Source organism: Convolutriloba macropyga, chromosome 8 (assembly GCF_964194025.1).
Source record: "Convolutriloba macropyga chromosome 8, txConMacr16.3, whole genome shotgun sequence".
NCBI classification, from domain to species: domain Eukaryota; kingdom Metazoa; phylum Xenacoelomorpha; order Acoela; family Convolutidae; genus Convolutriloba; species Convolutriloba macropyga.
The window spans coordinates 57,611,592-57,629,695 of record NC_134475.1 but is presented as its reverse complement, the minus strand read 5'-3'; the positions used below and the strand labels follow the sequence as shown (position 1 = coordinate 57,629,695).

At 34.3% G+C, this 18,104-nt stretch overlaps 1 protein-coding gene across 1 annotated transcript; it reads left to right on the top strand.

The window, feature by feature from the left end:
* Positions 1 to 318: 318 nt before the first annotated feature.
* LOC142344218 (neo-calmodulin-like) lies at positions 319 to 16,335 on the top strand. The gene is made up of 5 exons (XM_075395768.1): positions 319 to 685; positions 3,351 to 3,474; positions 6,373 to 6,437; positions 9,812 to 9,897; positions 16,089 to 16,335. Exons 1-5 carry the CDS (start codon positions 545 to 547, stop codon positions 16,249 to 16,251), a joined length of 579 nt encoding a protein of 192 aa, XP_075251883.1. The 5' UTR covers positions 319 to 544; the 3' UTR covers positions 16,252 to 16,335.
* The last annotated feature ends 1,769 nt before the right edge of the window (positions 16,336 to 18,104 follow it).

The following is an 18,104-nucleotide window of genomic DNA, read 5'->3' as shown; positions in this document are numbered from 1 at the left end:
CACATATTTGATGGCTGTTGATCAAAATCAGTTTGACATTCAACTTTTTAATAACCAGCAGAGCAAATAATCACACCTGCTAATAACTTTATTATGAACTTCATGACGTCGTTTTCAAGACTCGCGTCATCAAATATATGCTCAAAAGCTTTCTTACCACAGAGATAATTTACTTGGAGTAAAATCATGCCAGAATTTTACAAGATCGTTTGAAAGAACTTTGTATCTTTGAACATTGCAAAATTACTTTTACATCAACTGATTAAACTTAACTAATTTTGGCTAAAACCATTGAGTCAAATTTTACTTGTCAAGATATGTATAGTTTTATGTATACTTTACTTCTTAAACATTTTGAGCTAGAAAAGCTTGAATTCATTAACTCACGTTATAAAAAAGCTTTGTACGTAACAAAACAACACACATTGTAAATTGAGCTCCGCAATTATAATTACGACTAAGCTTTGACGGTTTAAAAAATAGTTGTTAATTTTTATAACTTCAATTGTTATAACTACTAATACTAAACTAACTATTGCTAGTTATGGTTCTCGACAGGACAAAGTTTATCCGGGAATGGGCTAAATATTCCAAATCTGTCGTTTCGGACAGTGATTGTAAGAAAATCTGCAACTTGAAGGGACTGGATGACGACATGTTTCAAGTTGTTGTGGATGTATTTTGGGTAACTAAATTTACATTTATTGTTCATACTTTTCTCTGATCTCTTTAGTTGCCCCCCCCCCCCCCCCCCCCCCCCCAGTACATTATGCACCCCCAGTTGCAGAGCACGTGCCATTACATAGTAAATCATTATGTAAAAATATCGCACATGCGTCTGGGGTGCAAATAATATGCACCCACTAAGCTGGGGGGGGGGGGGGGGGGGGGGCAAAAAATATCCCTTTTCTCAGAGGTTAGTGTCCGTATTCAGGTTGGAGCTAATTGTGTTTGACAAGTTTAGCTCCAATCTGAATAAATCTGAATAAATAAAGTTTGATAAATACCCAGATCGAATTTTTACCTCAAAAAATACATGAGTAGGGGGTAAATCGGTAAATTGGGGGGACTTTTAAATAGAAAACTCCTCTCAAAAATTCTGCATCATTTTATATTTTTTGAGGGGGGCAATGAGGGAAATTAGAGGCGGTTAATAGTTGTCAAGGGACTGCACGATAGGACTGTAGTTGTTTTTTCTTCAGATGCATAATGAGGTTTAGCGGGGAAGCAAAAAGTGAAAAATTTCATACGAGACTAAAAAGAAGCTTGGCCACCAACCTTTCAAAAAACCGTGAAAACACACTAAATTCTATACAGTGCCTTTGAAATTATAGCAACCTTTGAACTTGACTAAAAAATTTTTGCTAAATTTACCTTCTTTATGTTGTCGTTTCTTTTTTGTTTTTATTGAGGACTATCTGGGCCTATTGTTATTGTGCTGTAGCCCTAATCCTACAGTTTAATTTAGCAACTTTGCTACTGCTGCTCAAATCCCGGAGAAGGGAAGAACCATAAATATTGCACGGGTTAAACATCAGAAGTCATTTTTCCCTCAGTTGTGTGGAAACTCCGATGTTTTCTGGGTTCTTTCCTATTATACCCCCATGAAAATTCAACCCTCTGTTATGGTATAATTACCATGATTGGGTGCTATATGTTATCTGGCCACTAAGCTGGGGGGGGGCTATAATGGGAAATACCCGTTAATGGGAAATAATGGGAATACCCGTTAATGGGAAATAATGGGAAATACCCGGTAAAATTTAAGACTAAGGGGGGACTGCTTCGACATTACTGCCCTAGTGTTTGTTCAGACTTTAGTCGACTTAAGTACTAGTTTTCCAGTTTCATTTATTATTAATACAAATAAAAATCAACAGACAAAATTTAATTTCAGTTTTCTTGTCTTCATCTGCTCAAAATGAAAAAAATCAAATGTTCACAACATTTTTTTGACATATTAATAAACTTGTCCCAGTTATAGGAAAAGGTAGACCAATAATAGAGCAAACCAAAAAATACAATCAACAAAAGTTTTATTTAATGATAATAAATGTAAGCCACCAAAAACTGGCATAACTCTAATGAGTCCAAAAAACACTAAAAGAGAAGCGCGGACAAAAATTTGTAGTTGCTGCAAAAACATTAGCTTCAGTTTCCGATATTTTCATGAGAGGATTTTCAAATAGTTATGTGTACGTATTTGTTTGCAAAATTGTTTTAGTGATTATAACCCCCCATTTTTTGATGAAAGGAGTACGAAAAATTACCTATTACCAATTGTACCGGTTAGATTTCAACAAAATTCTTCATTAACTGAGTGAACTAAGTAATCACGTCCAAAAAATCAGATTTTTGCCAAAATTGGCCAAGACAAAAATTGTTTTCAAACTAAAGGGGAAAGAGATTCTTTTTCTTATTTTCTTTTGTTATATAGACATTGTTTGGCCCTAGAATAACAGTTAAAGCTCAAAACAATAGATAAATTGCATTAATTCTAACGTTTGCATAAATAGCTATATTGAATATTCATGATCATTATTTTTGTGCCAGATTTTTTGAAGATATTATTTTTTCTACCTGGTTCCTAAAAGATACCCTTGCATGTGTTATGAAGGAAAATCCGACCGTTTTTTTTATTACGGCAAATAGGATTTACTTAAAAGCCATTTGGTATTCCATTTCACATAATTGAGAACAAATCTATATATCATTCTATCTCAAAATCCCCTATTCTTAACACAGCATAGATAAATATAGCAACAAAATGACCTTTCTTAAAAAATACAAAACAAAACAACGCTTCAATACAAATAACTACGCTATAATTGATTTTTTAAACATCTACATGTCTAGGAAATGTCTGTTAGTTTAGCAGTTCTCTGTTTTTTTTTCTCTGAATTTAGGCTGTGCAGTCTGAAATGTTTCTATGCTTTTTGACTGAGCATACTGGCGAAGTACACTTAATATAGACCAATCCAGTACAGGTTTTACAGCTAGATATTCATATACTGGTTCAGTACTTAAGATACTCTGTGGTGAGCCCGGGTATTTATCAAATCCGATGTCTTTAAATGAGCCAGTTCGCAGATGGCAACCCAGGTTGAGGTCCCTGACGGACTCATTATGACCAAAGATGAACGCACGACGTGGGCGTCGTGTGTTCAAAATTACATAGTCTGGAAACATCCAAAAACGCTCAAAAGTCTGAACATAAACGAACGAAATTCTGGAAATGAACGCATAAACGTCCGGACATGAACATACATAAAGTCTGGACAAGAACGAATTAATTTCTAGGGTTCCGTATGTTGCCATTGCTTTTTCAAAATAGCATCGCTTTATTTCAGCACATTGACGCCGACAGAAGTGGAAGTATAAGTGCGGATGAGTTGGAGAAAGGCCTGGCCTGTGTCGGATTCAACCAGACAAAGGCGCAGTATCAGCAACGACTCAAGAAATTCGACGTCGACAGTAAGCAATAATGCAAAACCACTGCTACCCTATTCTATGTTAACCCCCGGACCCCCCGCGCCTCCTGCGCAGTCGGGGCTCATAGACAGTTAGAACAAACAAATTTTCAAATCCTTCCTTGGTTGACGTGGTCAAAATATCACACCATTTATTTTTTGGGGGTAGAGTACCCTAGGCGCTAAACACATGTTATAGGCCATAATTTTTCTCGCCATGATTCGAGTCATATGCCCACTTTGTCGAATCATAAATCCACAAAGACGTAATTTGATTCAAATTGGGACTAATTTTGTCCCATAGCCCCCTGTATAGAGTCATAATCTGCTGTCTCGAATCATGGCACATATTTTTTAAACTATATATAATTAAACCTTTTCTAATTTTAATTTTATGAGCTAACTGAGACAGTCAGCTCATATAGCTTATCAGCATAATCCTCAAGCAAACTGAAGCAACAGTAGAACATGTGAAGATGGTGACAAAAAAACAACGTTTTTGCATAGGAAGACAAAGTTGATCCCAAAATTTGTGTACCCTACCCTAGTGATCGCCGACTTGAAGAACTTGCAAGCAACTTGGAAGCAATCTTGCAAGTGAATGCATACGGGTACCAATTTGCTCGCAAGATTATTGCAAGTGTTTCGATTCTTTTGCAAGAATCTTGCAAACTTATCGATTCGCTTGCAAGATGAATCTAAAAGCTTGTAAGATGAATCGAAAAGCTTGTAAGAATCTTGCAAGCTTCTCATTTCATATGCTCGAGAAAGGGGGCCACCAGAAAAATGGTGCGGATGCTTGCAGCAGTAAACGTGTCTTAGCTTTTGCATGAGCCTTTTTAGCTGCTTTGAAACTAGAGCCTTACTGAGCCAATTTCTGAGCTGCGTAAGGAGCGCACCTGACCTATTCGTCAAAGAAAAAATAAAGATCCTAAATAGATAAGAATTATGTGCGAAGGGGTAATATTTAAGGGCGGGGTCATCTCACTGCAGAAAGAAACAGACAAACTTATAAATGAACTTCTAAATGCTTCTTGGCTTGCAAGATTTTGAATCGGGATTAAAATTTTTTAATATTGATTTCAATTTTTGGAACTTATTTGTTAAACAATAATTTGCTTCAAAGGTGCTTGTTTAAACATTAGAACCCTGATTTAATTTTTTGCCTGGATTGATATCTTGCAAAATTTTTGCAAGAATTTTAAGTTATTGCAAATTTTAAATTCACTTATCACTAAGGTAGTAATGAAATGCCGTTTTTACCGAGGCTTATAGAGTTTATTTTTTGAACTAAAAGCGTAAAACGAACTGCTTTATTCCTTTGCTTAGCTGTTCATCAGTTTTTTTTGCTTTCATCACAACTTCTCTTTTTCAACATTTTCATTAAACATTGCGCAAGATGTGACACAAAAAAAACTAAATCCAGATTGAAAAAAATATAAAGAAATAAAAGTTTCATTGGAGCAGTGTCGCGCAACTTTGCTTTGCCCGGTTTACCGGATCATAGTTTGATACAGGTTGTCAGGTTGTCGAGCGCAAATCACAGATAGCGTTTTCCTCTTGGCGCGTTTGTCAAATAATGATTTTCTGGTTTTCTGAAATTACAGGACTTTGATTAGTTTCCCGGTTCAAGTCAACTTTTGCGATTCCTGTCAATTTTTTGTCTGAGCATCTGATTATGAACCTTTTATGTTGGCAGAACACGGTTTTTAGTTCCAGCCCTTCACCTTTATACATGTGATCATAGTTGAATAGTTTCCAACCCGTCCGGTTGTCGAGTCAAATTTGCGAATGTTTGCATGCTCCCGCAGAACAAAATCATGAACACACTTTTTTGATTTTTTTTTGCAAAAGTTTGCTCTAATTGGTTTATAATTAAACAGTATCTGATCACGCTAATTTGAACAACTATATGAATTGTATATTACCTGAACAAAAATTTAACTGATTTATGTCTGAATTTTACTCTGATTCAAAAAAAAAATTCTCTGTTTTTATATATAAAAATTTTTATGATTCAGCACTGATTCTTTATGAACGTTCGTTCGGTACGGGTCCATAATTTTGAGGGAAAATACAAATATCGCGATAAATTTAGGCATCAGAGAAAGCTTGTCCATTCTAGCTGCAGCTAGTGAAATTTAAAACCCTTGATAATTATACTCAGCGTCTAATTAATTCTGTGTTAAATTGAAAATTTGTATTTATTATATATTGTACCGAATGTTTTTTCGGCTTCTCTCAGATTATATGTTGTCTGTCTCTTATCTTATGACTTCAGTCACAGTAAAAAAATTAAGTCATGCTTTACAAGATAAATGTCCAAACTTATTAGATAGTACGCGGCAAACACTTTTCCATTAATTGCAAATCAATATTTATTCCCAATTTTGTCTTTTTACCTCTGCTATTTTTCTATTCTTACGATATGTGACTCTAATTTGTTCACTAAGAACTTCTCGCTTTAATTGAGAACAATCTAATGGTTAGAGATATTTGGAAGAATTTTCAAGAAAAGTTCTCAGCGTCTGGTGAAAAATTTAAAATCTAGTTTTTGTTGTATATTTTAGCCTCAGATCTTTACATTTTAACCTCCAGTTTCTATATTTTAAATTCTCGCACGGGAAAATCTGACACTGGCAATTTTCACTATTTAGAAACTTTATTTTAGAGACTTTAATTTGAGTTAATTTTCACTAAAATTGATGCCAAGTCCTGCAATCGGACGTCTGAGAACCAAGCTAATGAACTGAAAAACAATGTTGTGACAATCCCTTATGGCAGGATGATTTCCTTTGGATAGCCTTTGCGTCCTACTTTTCCTCGACAAAATTTCAATTATTCGTAATATTTGGGTTAATGACTTTTTTCTGACTGTAAATTTTTTGCTTGTTTGTTTTAGACAATGGAATGCTGGATTTGGTGGAATTCGCCAGACTATGTCAGGATTGCATGGCTGATTGCTCGGTTAGAAAGACTTTCACTTTCACAGTTTACAAACAATGCAGTGAAGTGAAAAAATGCACAAGCAAAACAGACATGAACAAAGTCTTAAAATCAGTTGATTCCATACTGAAACAACACACTTGACTATTAGCCCTGTGCATTACAAAAAAAATACTATTCACAAAAAAATTTTACTTCAAAATCCTTCGAGGAGACCGCTTAAACAACTCAAGCAACTCAAACGAAACAATCAAGTTAACTTCAATTTAACTTGGAAACCAATTCCTAGTCAAAATCGGGAGCGATATTGATTGGAATCTTTCATATTGAACTACTGTCTATGTGTTGCTCTGATGCAGGTGCGTAACATGTATTGTGCTGCCCACGTGATTGGTGAAACCCAAATACCAATTCCCAAATCACAAATTGCGTATAATTTGGAAAAGTCAGAAACAGGAAGCGCTTTAGCACAGGCAATTTTTTAAAAATCAACATATATCACTAAGGGCGCGAATCCCTTTATTTTATTGGAAAGATGACCAATTGCTTGGATTTCGGTAGTAATTGAAAACTGAGTTTTTAAATTTTAAAGAAAAGCTCTACTGTTTGTGAATAACATTTTTGTCGATGTTCAGTCAAAAATTGAATTTGATTTCTCTGCGTAAGAACATTCGCAAACTTTGTTACTCTCACAAAAATACGTCTTCCTGTTTAACAGTTTTCGATCAATCAAAATGTGGTTTTATGAATCCTATCAATTGTACATCATCCTATCTTAATTCAGAATATTTTGTCAATGTTTACGGGAGTATATAGCGAATAAACAACTAGTTAAGCAAAACCAACCGGAATGAGTTGATCTTCCGAACCTTGGTCCAAAAAAGCCACCCAGTCTCAGATATAAGAGATATCTGTGCTTTTGCTTTCTCCAAACAGATAGCAAAGATTTTTTTCTGCAACTGTAAAATCCTAATTCTTAGACAAAAGTTGAATATAACCTTATTATAACAGTACACACTTATTTTTTGGAGTCGAGACGATGACTTTTCGTATGGCGCTTAATTGATATTATTTTCATGTCATTATTGTTTGCAAGAAAAAGTAAATAGTTTTGATTTTTCTCTCAATTTGATTCATTATCATTAATTTATCAATCCAATGTGGCCAATTCAACTGTATGTGATCAATGCCACCGAGGATCAAAATTCACTTTAGCTCAACTAATAACATGTTCAAAACAGTAGTTTTCATCTCTGACAAAATGAGATAAGAGGAGGAGAAATAAATGCATGAGTTCAAAGTTTATGTAAAATTAAAATTGCACACATGCTAGGACGAATTATTATAAGATTTTCTGGTCTTCACTGTATCTTTATCTTGTGTTTCAATGTTGAGCCCATGAATCCACTTAGTGTAACATCAAAAATCCAACAACTGAGGTAGTACCAATCAAGAAAAAGGAGTTGCTTGGGCTTAAAAATAATTAAGTTTCAGGATAATGATTTGCAAATTTCAAAATGAAATTCTATTTTCTCAAATTTGAACAGCTAAAAAAGATTATTATTGGTTAAATCTGAAAAAAATTAGGGTATGCTACTATTTAATGAATAGCAAAGCAGATTCACGCTGATTGAAGTTTACTGTGTTGTGTGAAACATATAAAATAACCGAACACTTTCATAAGAAAAGACAACTTATTTGAGGAGTCGAGACAATGAGTGTTGACCTGACCGACGGCCTAATAGTTAAAAAAGTTTAACCTGGTTATTGTTCGTGTCGACGTTAAGTAGTTTTGCTTTTTTCTTTTTGTTCTCTATTAGAAATATATTTATTCAATGCAGAAATTCATCCAATATACTGTCAGTGCCGGGCAGCGTCGGATGTCGTTTTAGCCCCATTATTTATATAGGAAAACTCAATGTTTAATGCATTGGTGAAAGAGACTGATAGAAATAAGCAAAAATAAGAAGACGGTTTAAGATATCGGATTTAAGAAAAAGACAATAGCAATCGCTGGAAAATGTTCTCTTACAAATATAAATAAATTTGAGATGTTTTACTCAAATTTACTTCAATTTTACCTGCCTGACGATTTGGAATTTCTTCTTTTATGCAACGTTTGATTAACTTTCAGTGCAATAAAGTTTCAGCCATTTGAGCCAGGAAAATTTGAGGAAAAAATAAGCTGGATGTACTGAAATACTATTGAAATCATTGGTTAAATCATACTCACCGAAGACTTGCTGCAACCTCCTGAGCAGCCAAACATTCTATAAAATTTAAGAGAACAGAAAAATAGATAAAATATTTCAAGATAAATCTTATTATAACAGAGACAGGAACTTTATTATAACAGAACGCACCTATTTTTAGTTCAGACATCATGTGTTCATATGACCCAATAATTGAAATAATTGTTGCGTGATTATTGAATGCTAGGAAATTTAAATTGTTCGCAATTTTCTTCTTTATCATAAACATATCTATTCATATCAATTCATGCAGTATGCTGTCAATGCGACCTACAGTCGAATTTTCGTTCAGGCAATTAGGATGAAAAACTCAGTCTAACTCTGAAAAAAGAGGATAAAGGGAGGAAAAGTAGGCAGATGGTTCAAGATTACTAAAAAATGATAATCGTAGGCAAATTGCAAAATGTTCCATTTTGTACAAGGAGAATATCATTTAACATGATCTGAATTTCACTGATGCTAACAGCAATTTTTGTAAATTTGATGCTTTACAATATTGTGACATTTGGGGCATTTTGATTGACATAAGAAATCCGCTGAATGAGTTTAGGAAACTCATGAATGAAATGAGCTGCATGCTCTGAACAACATAAAGAACTGATAAGACGACAGCTTGCTATTACGGAGATAAGTTGAACTCGTAGAATTATGACCAAGATGCTCTCCTACCTATTTTTATGACTTTTTGATGCTCCGTAATATGTTCCATAGGTTTCCCGCTTTTTCACCCCTATTTATTTAACCCCATATCATTTAACCCCGATTTATTCACCCCCTATCATTTAACCCCTCTATCATTTCACCCCGATTTTAATCTTTTGTAAAATAAGGACTATTTAACTAGCAATATAATCATTTGGCCATGCCTTAGCGGCCCGTGGGACTTGATATGAAACTATCACAACCAAACATGGGATTAAGTTATTGACTTAATTATGACAAAATATGCCTTTAATGTCGACTCCTAATTGGCGGGATGAAATGATAGAGGGGTGAAATGATATAGGATGTTCCATAAAGTTGTTTGATTAACAGATCCCGGGAACAAAAACGCTGAGCTGATTGGTGTTAGAGATCTCGAGAAATACATTTATGATTAATTTGGATAAAAGTTGAAGACATTCAAGTGTTTGCGTTGCTTAGGATAAAACCCAACGTGAAAAACTACTCACAGCCCTGAAGACATTCGACAAAAAGAATGTCGGGTATCTCACAGCAGAGCAAGTCGTGTAAGTAGTCACATTGCACACAATTATGTATACATCATCGGTATATCATAATAAAATAGTAATCAAATTTATTGGACCCCAAGGGGAAGGGAATTTTTTTCCGTTTGTGCCCCCCCCCCCCAGAAAAAAAATCACGTTTACACAGTAAACCATTATGTAAAAATATATAACATGCCCATTTTGGGGTGAATATAACAGCCACACAATGAGCAGTGAGGCAAAAGTGGAAAATATCGAATGGAGAATATACAGAGATAATAGCGGTTCTTTTTTTCTCCCGCTAAACCCAGTTAGCCATTTTTTATTTGACAATTTTTTTGCACCTTTATAGCACATACACGGATTGTAGTCTAGCCCCCACTTCTTATTAATTCGTGCAAACCGTTATTTCGAAGAACAAAGTAGTTTACTCTATTCGATACCAGACGGTCAAGTAGCAAGATAACCATCCGTTTTGGACTTGGCTTTTCACGAACCCAATGAAACGGACCTGGAGTTTCATTCTCTCGCGGAATATGACTCGTTACAAAAGATCTTCTATATTTTAAACTGTCATAGTTGCCTCCTATTATAGCTTTTTTGCGTATTTTGTATTATTTCTGTTGGTATATTAAACAAGGAGTCTCGGTAACATGTGGTTGCACATAATGTTCCTACCCCGATCACCCTAATTTTTTGTTTAACTTTCTACCAAATGAAGCAAAAGAAAAAAGAAATTTTACAGAATATGTTAGGGGGTCTATTCAGGTGCAACTACTGTGAAAATGGACCAGTACTGGATTCGAACCAGCATCTCTTACTTGCAAGCCTAGTGTGCTACCGAATTACACCAACTGGTCTTAAGCTCTCGAACTTGGGCGTCTCTTTTAACCCGTTCTTACGTTCTTTCTTGTTCCTCAAGGCTTCATTTCTCTAGCCAAGTATACGTTGAACAAGCTTATCTTATGCACAATTTACATTAGGTTGTTCTCTTTCAACCTTCTAACAGAATAGCTAACACTGAATTAACTGAATTAACTCAGGTGATCCAGAAGAATGACAGACATGTATTCCAGTGATGTTTATACTAATGAGGTTAGTTTTTCAATTCTCTGAAAGGGAGAAAAATTAAATTGTTTCTTGTTAAATTTCCCATTGAAAAACCCATTTTATTAAGCAAAAACTAGATTTTGAAAGCACAAAAATCAAATTCTCTCCGATAAAGACCACCAAAAATGTCATTCTTTCAATTGTTGTTATTACCACATGGATATTATCACATAACAATAATCGAGGAGTACTACGAATTACATAAACAGCAGGACAAGTACTGAAACACAATCCAAACAGCTAGACAAAATAAAGCCATCAAAATCAGCATCATAAGAACATTGCGTTAAATAAATCTTAATTTTTTCTCATTTTCTGAGAATCTTAGTGATGCCTGATTCATTCATATCCAAGAAGATGTTCTATAGTTGTTAAGACTACGACAATTAAGAAATCAAATTGGTTAATTTTAGCTCAATTAAATGTCAATGAGTGGAAAAAATATTTAATTTTACTTCATCAGAGGGACTTGCAGAGATGAGAATAATAAGAATGAATGACAAGACAGCAGAGAATTAAAAAAAATGGCTCAGCTTAAAAAATAAAATCCTTGAGTTTTGATGAAATTAAAAAGTGCCCAAGTTGTTAGAACCATTAGATATGGAATCAGAAGACATTGGATAGAGTCCAAATACACTGTTTACTGTTTTGTTCCATTGGAATTCCAATGAGACCTGACGTTAACGCGAATATATGTCGGGATAAGAAAAAAAAACTACCACAAAAATGGAAAAAAACTAAAAAATTAAGTTATTTCATAAGAATACGCAGTGATAAACTCATAGAAAACTAAAACTATTAACGGTAAACTAAATAAAAGTTGTTTATAACTCATTGGAAAACCAGTAGGACACAGTTGTCAGGATACAGACTCCCTGATCAAAAACAAAATGATCAGCAAAGGGGGGCAAGACACAACATTTCACTATTGATTTGTGATACCGCAAAGAGTTAAAATCATAATAAGCAGAAGCTATCAATTACCAACTTTAAGTGCACCTCCCCTTTGACCGTAGCATCGGGTAATTAGTCTACTGACCTTAAGAGGAATGATTTCCACGCCAGGGTTAACTAGAGCATCGGTGCAAAGACCAGCTGGCGTCCAACTTTTTGAGATGTTGTGTTCCAGGGCCTCAAATCTCTCTGTATCTCAACCATTTTTCGGAACAAGCTGAGCAAGTCTTGTCTGGACCAAAAATGTAGTTTAGTCACTTTTTTCTTTTAAACACTGCGATCACAGTTGCAACACTACTCTGTGATTTTAGTTCTGTGACTATCACTACATCTGTCTTGTCTGGACCATACACATTATTTCCTACTAGAAGATTTTAATTTCAGATACTAGCTGTGCGCAGGGATCACACATAGTTTTTTCTTCCAATACTCACCAAAAATCAGTGAATACAGTGTAGCATTAATCCCAAGCTCCCTAACATCTCAGCCATACTAACCCTGCGTTCGCAGCCTACTAACAATGGTTTCATGTCGATTAGAGTTCACGAGAAACTTTAATTGGCGTCTAGCCAAATCACTACTAAATGATCAAAACTTCACCTATTAGTCTCGGTTTCACTTTTGTTACATTGTTGACTTTCGAATCCGTTAACTTTGACCATCTTTCGCTCATTGGAGACGTTTCCAACAGATAGAAGTCAGCGAGAACTTTTGTTCACAGGGTCCCACTAACAACCACTTTTGCTCCCTTCTTTAATGGGCGCTAGTCTATGCACTGTCTCAACACCTCACATCTCAGACTCTTGCCTGCGCTGATGTGAATCGGACTGGCAAGCAATTCCTTAGAACTTATTTATTTTAAGTCCAAGGTGGCTTGCTCAGGGCTCAATCCTCAGACTGCTAGCTTAGCGAACTTCCACTAACTGAGCTAGTGGCAGTTACCTTAATAAGGAGCCAGTTGGATCAATTGTTTATAAAACTGAGTTGGAAAACAGCAAAAGGAGAAAAAATAAGGCAACATCCAAATTTTCTTGTTTTTAATTTTAAATCCGACATAGTTAAAGTTTTGAAAACCCATAAACTATCAGCAATAAACATTAGTTTTTTGTTTATATCTTTCTGGAAAACCATTAAGACCTGTAATTGACAATGATCAGAATAAAAAAAGAGCACGTATAAAATTTCTTCATTATTTTATTAGATCATATGGTGATTAACTCAAAAAACCTGAAACCTATCCACTGTAAATTTTCAAATATTTGCTTATACGCCACCAAAAAAACCAATGGAACTTGTTGTCGATGACATCAAACTTATATGCTAATAATGCCAAATCTATTTTGGACAATACTCAAAACTTCAATAATAATTTGTAAAGACAGATATGATGAAAGCACCTTTGACGTTTGGTTACGTTTGGTTAGAAAAAAACACGAGCATATATTTCCTACCTCCACCAGAGTCTGACACAAGAAAATCCCTTCACTTCTCAGCTTAGGGCAAAGATACAGATTATAGTATAACTACATTATTTAACGTATTATGCATAATTTTGAATCAAATTGCTTTTTTCCTTGATTTTCAACGCCCTTGCATAATTCTTGCAGGAATGAGTTTGTATGTTTTTACTGCAGCATCGGCTGGCTTGGACTCCGGGTATTCAAATTTGGCTTGGTTTTCTCAAATTTTCTAATAGATACAATCAGCAGCTGCCTTTTTGTCCCATAAACAATTTTTATTGCAAACATTGGATCGTTTCCGTTTGTGACACCCCAAATTTAGTGCGATGTTTGCACCCTTCAGACGCACTTGCCATATTTTTACATAATGATTTGCAACGTAATTGCACGTGCTCTATATCGGTGGTAGGGTACTGGTGTGTACGCAATATCCCAAATATTGCGTGGTAGTCGAAATTTGCTTTGCCAGTTAATCATTCGTTTTTGTAATTTTTTTTGCCAAATGTACCAAAAGTGTTTCAAAGTTTTTTAAAAAAGTTTTGATACATTCAGTATATCTCAAACCTATTTTTAACAAAAGAATGCACTGAAAATGCATCGAAAATGCACCAAATGTACCAAAAAATTGTTTCAAAGTTTTAAAAAATGTTTTGATGCATTCAGTATATCTCAAACGCACTTTAAAAAAAGAATGCACTGAAAATGCATCGAAGCCAAGACCTAGGACGTCTTGTCAATTTGTGCCTCAAACTGCTCATCTTAAAAAATTCTTAATAGTCATATTAGGCCATATTTTATTCTTAATAATCATACTAGGGTATTATATGATTTCCATGAACTCTTGGTAATCATTCAAGAATCATATAAAAAGTTCAAGGCCTAAAAATGTACATTTTCGTTTACTTTAAATCGAAGTTGAAAATTTTTCTGAAAATCATTCAAGATCGTATATGACACATAAAACATTAAATGGCGTCTCGTATTTGCGTATAATGTGGTCATAAGTCATATTAAATTTTTGTTTTGCATTTGCAATCCGTATTTGATTCTCTGTGTGCGCTAAAAGAATATTTTTATAATTTGATTATATTCACAAAATGAATTTGATGCTACTTATATATGAACATTTATAGGTATTAACTGGTTTCAGAGAATTTCAAAATTTTAGTTATCTATATAGACTTACTTTTGCATTTAGTTCCCAACTTTGCAAATAAATATCTTTCGGCAGATCACAAAATGATGACGGGGAATCAAGTAAGTGATGCTTTACCAAATAAAATTTGAAAAAATAATGGTAATGAGATTTACGAAAAATAGATGTATGATTCTTGGTAATCATCCTAGGTTCATATATGATTTCTGGGTAATCATACAAGGATCATGTATGATTTTCAGTAGTCATATAAGGATCTTGCTGGGAAATACCTTATGATTTGTATGACATCATATATGATCCTTGTATGGCTCCTAAGAAGTGGCGACCCGGGACTAGATTACATATATCTGCTCATGTTAAGGTCCCAGACCATAGCTACTTCTAATCAGGGCACTTTCAAGAGCAGAGGTTGAAAATTGTGCCCAAAATTACAGGGTTTGGATCTCCTTTTGAATGCACCGAAGTCTAGACATTGGTCTGAATTGAGTCTGCTCATAGGTCGCTTTGTTCCTGGTTTAATCAGAGCAAAATTCAAGGGCATTTCAAAAATTTGAGGGCAGAAAAGTCTAACCAGAGATCGCTTTTGTCTATGACCTGGGATGGTCTAATCAGAGGTCGTTTTCAATGGGATCTCAAGCAGCGTTCCTGGTTGCCACTTCTTAGTAGTCAAACAAGGATCAGGTATGATTTCATAAAAATCATAACGAATTTCCTAGTATGATCCTTGTATGATAAATCAAGTAAAATTCATGCAATTTCTCTTGTGCTGTTCGCGTGAACAACCACGCAATTTTTTGTGTGAAAACAAACGAAACATTGGCTGAAAACACATGAAAATTTCACGACTTTTACATGATTTATTGTGTGAATCACACGAAAACTCCTGAAGTGGGACCCGAGAGCATCGTGTAACTTTTCTGGTGTAAATTTATCGTGTGTCTCTTTTAACGCGAGAAATTGGATAAAAATACACGATTTTTACGCAAATTGTACATTATTTCTCATGTAACATTTGTTATTTGGCCAAAGAAACGCGCTTTCAATACGATTTGTGGCCCTAATTGAGGATTTCATGAATAAGGATTATAAGGAAAACGATCGAATGCAATTTTTATAAAAAATGTAAAGAGAATTACCCAGGCGGTCAATTTTATGGGACAGCCTGATCAAAACTTCATCATTATAGAATACAACTGATCATTATTTTGGCCCAGTTTTCCTGCAAAAGAAAACACGGAAGCCAGACCAAAAGTTCAACATTAAAAATACAACTGGGAAATGTATATGAACCTAGTATGATTACCAAGAATCAGATATGTTTTTTCCATAAAAATTTTTGCCAGTTATGATTTTTTTAAAAAAATTTTCATTCGGTAGGGCATCAACTGATTCCCCGGCATCACTTTGTGATCCGCCAAAGAACCCTAACGTAAAATATTATTTGCAAAGTTGGGCACTAAATAAAACAGTAAGTCCAAATAGATAACTAATGTTTTGATATTCTCTCAAGCAGCGTGGCTCATTTTTAGGCAAATCTTGGCTGAACTGGGAAATGAAAAGATTGGACTGGAAGATGCGAAAATTATTGTGAAGGAAGCAGATAAAAACAAAGATGGAAAACTGCAAATTGAGGAATTCGCTGACTTCCTGCTTCAGGATTCACCAGTTCAGAAAAAGGGAGGCAAAAAGTAGTTCAAATTTGGAATGGACACATTCGTATTAGGAACACATTTGTGTAGTATGTTGGGTTGATTGAATTAAATTCTATATCTGTAATCAATTATTATTTTATTCCGAAGGATTTTATGTAGACTTTTGTAACTTTAGGTTATATAAAATTTTAAGTTACATTGTATGTAGACTGCCCTGTACTGCACTGATGACAGTGAGACCCGGGTGGATGTCTCAGCGCTAGAAACCACTAAAAAGTTTGTAAGCATTACAATTAATGTGTTTGCCTTAAAAAAGAGCAATTTTTAGCGCTTAATACTTTCACTGCAATCACCGCTAAGAGATGTAGGCTCATCGCCTTGAAAAAACTTATTTTCACTTATTCACAAATGTTACATTATTTATCTGAAAAACCTCAACCAGGACACGAATGCAAATTATCAAATTACATTCGAGGCTATGACCACAAATGAACGCAAAACTTGTGGACGTGACGTAGATAATGTCGCAGAGCCGAAGACTGTAGACTGTTTATAAAAGTCGAAGAATGAACTCAACTGAGTTGAATCTTGAGTCCAATTTTGTATCACAACCACTCACAATTCTTAACAAGTGCAGATTTGATTTTCTACTTTAATTTTTCGCCTTTTTGAAACCGTTCACTTTTATTACTCATTAGTTTATATTTCACATAATTGTTTGAACAACTTTTTTTTTAAAAGTGGGAAGTATAATATGCGACGCTGGCTTTTTTATTTAAAGAAATTTTACTTTTTGTTTACGCATCGTACGAAAAAAGAGAGACCATTTTTAGCCCGCAGGATCTAGTTTTGATTTGTTTGATTTATATAAAAAATTATCAGAAACTTGGAAAAAGGGAAATCTTCAAAATCATGAAGCAAAACTTGAGAGGCAAAAAACATCGCCTTTTTTTTTGGGGGGGGGGGGGGGGAGATCTCGTTGAATTTCAAGATAAAAACAAACGGAAGAACATCTAGTTACATTCGTTAGGTTAAAAGAGATTTTTCAAGCGCTTCTTTAAAATTTCGAGATGTAAAACAAATTTTCAAGCTAAAAATTAGCAATTTAATGCAAGACAGTTTCCAAAAATTCCATTACAAATGCTTTACTATATGATAGAAGGTTTACAAATAATAATTTTTTTGTTTTTTTCTCAAAAATTTGTATTTTTTTTTTAAATTTTCTGCACAAAATCATCTCAAATTCATCAGAACTAACCATTTGGGTACTCGCAAAACCTTGAAGTAGTACATCATGAAAGACACATTCTTTATGAAGTAAACACAAGGAAACCTTTTCTTATTGGATTGTCACTTTAAAAAATTTAGTAGGCATATTCAATTTTGTTTGAAAATGAGGAAAAGATTTTTTAATTCTCTGTTTTTTGAAATTGATTGCTGAACTGAGTTTTTCCAGTGATTGACCGTTTCTTTAAGAAGAAAAAAATCAAAATGTTCATAGAATTTGAAATTACTCATATGAGAAACAAACGTTTCATTAGATGAAAAAAAACTTTTCTTTTTTTCAGTTCAAATAAAAATTATTAAATTTTCTTTTGTCTCTAAAAGAAGCTCTTTTCTAAAAAAGTGAAAAGTCCCAAAGCCAAACTTACTGGTAACAATATTAAATTCAAGTTCAGCCTCCGCAAAGTTAACCTCAACAGAACTGAATTGGAGATATTAAGAGCAGCTTTAACGTTCCCTTACAAATTAGGCACGTTCCCTTACAAACTACGACAGAGTGCAAAAAATATCATAAACTTTTAAAAAATGGAAAAACTACTTAAGTTAGATAAAATTGCGGTTTGAAAAATAATGACATGTTATTCTTATTTAATCTCTTTCTGAATCTCT

Bases quoted from the DNA above. Each gene is read 5' to 3' on its own strand.
- LOC142344218 (XM_075395768.1), top strand. From the start codon at position 545: ATGGTTCTCGACAGGACAAAGTTTATCCGGGAATGGGCTAAATATTCC. The intron at 3,475-6,372 runs GTAAGCAATAAT...TGTTTGTTTTAG, and splicing joins CAAGAAATTCGACGTCGACA to ACAATGGAATGCTGGATTTG. The intron at 9,898-16,088 runs GTAAGTAGTCAC...GCTCATTTTTAG, and splicing joins CTCACAGCAGAGCAAGTCGT to GCAAATCTTGGCTGAACTGG.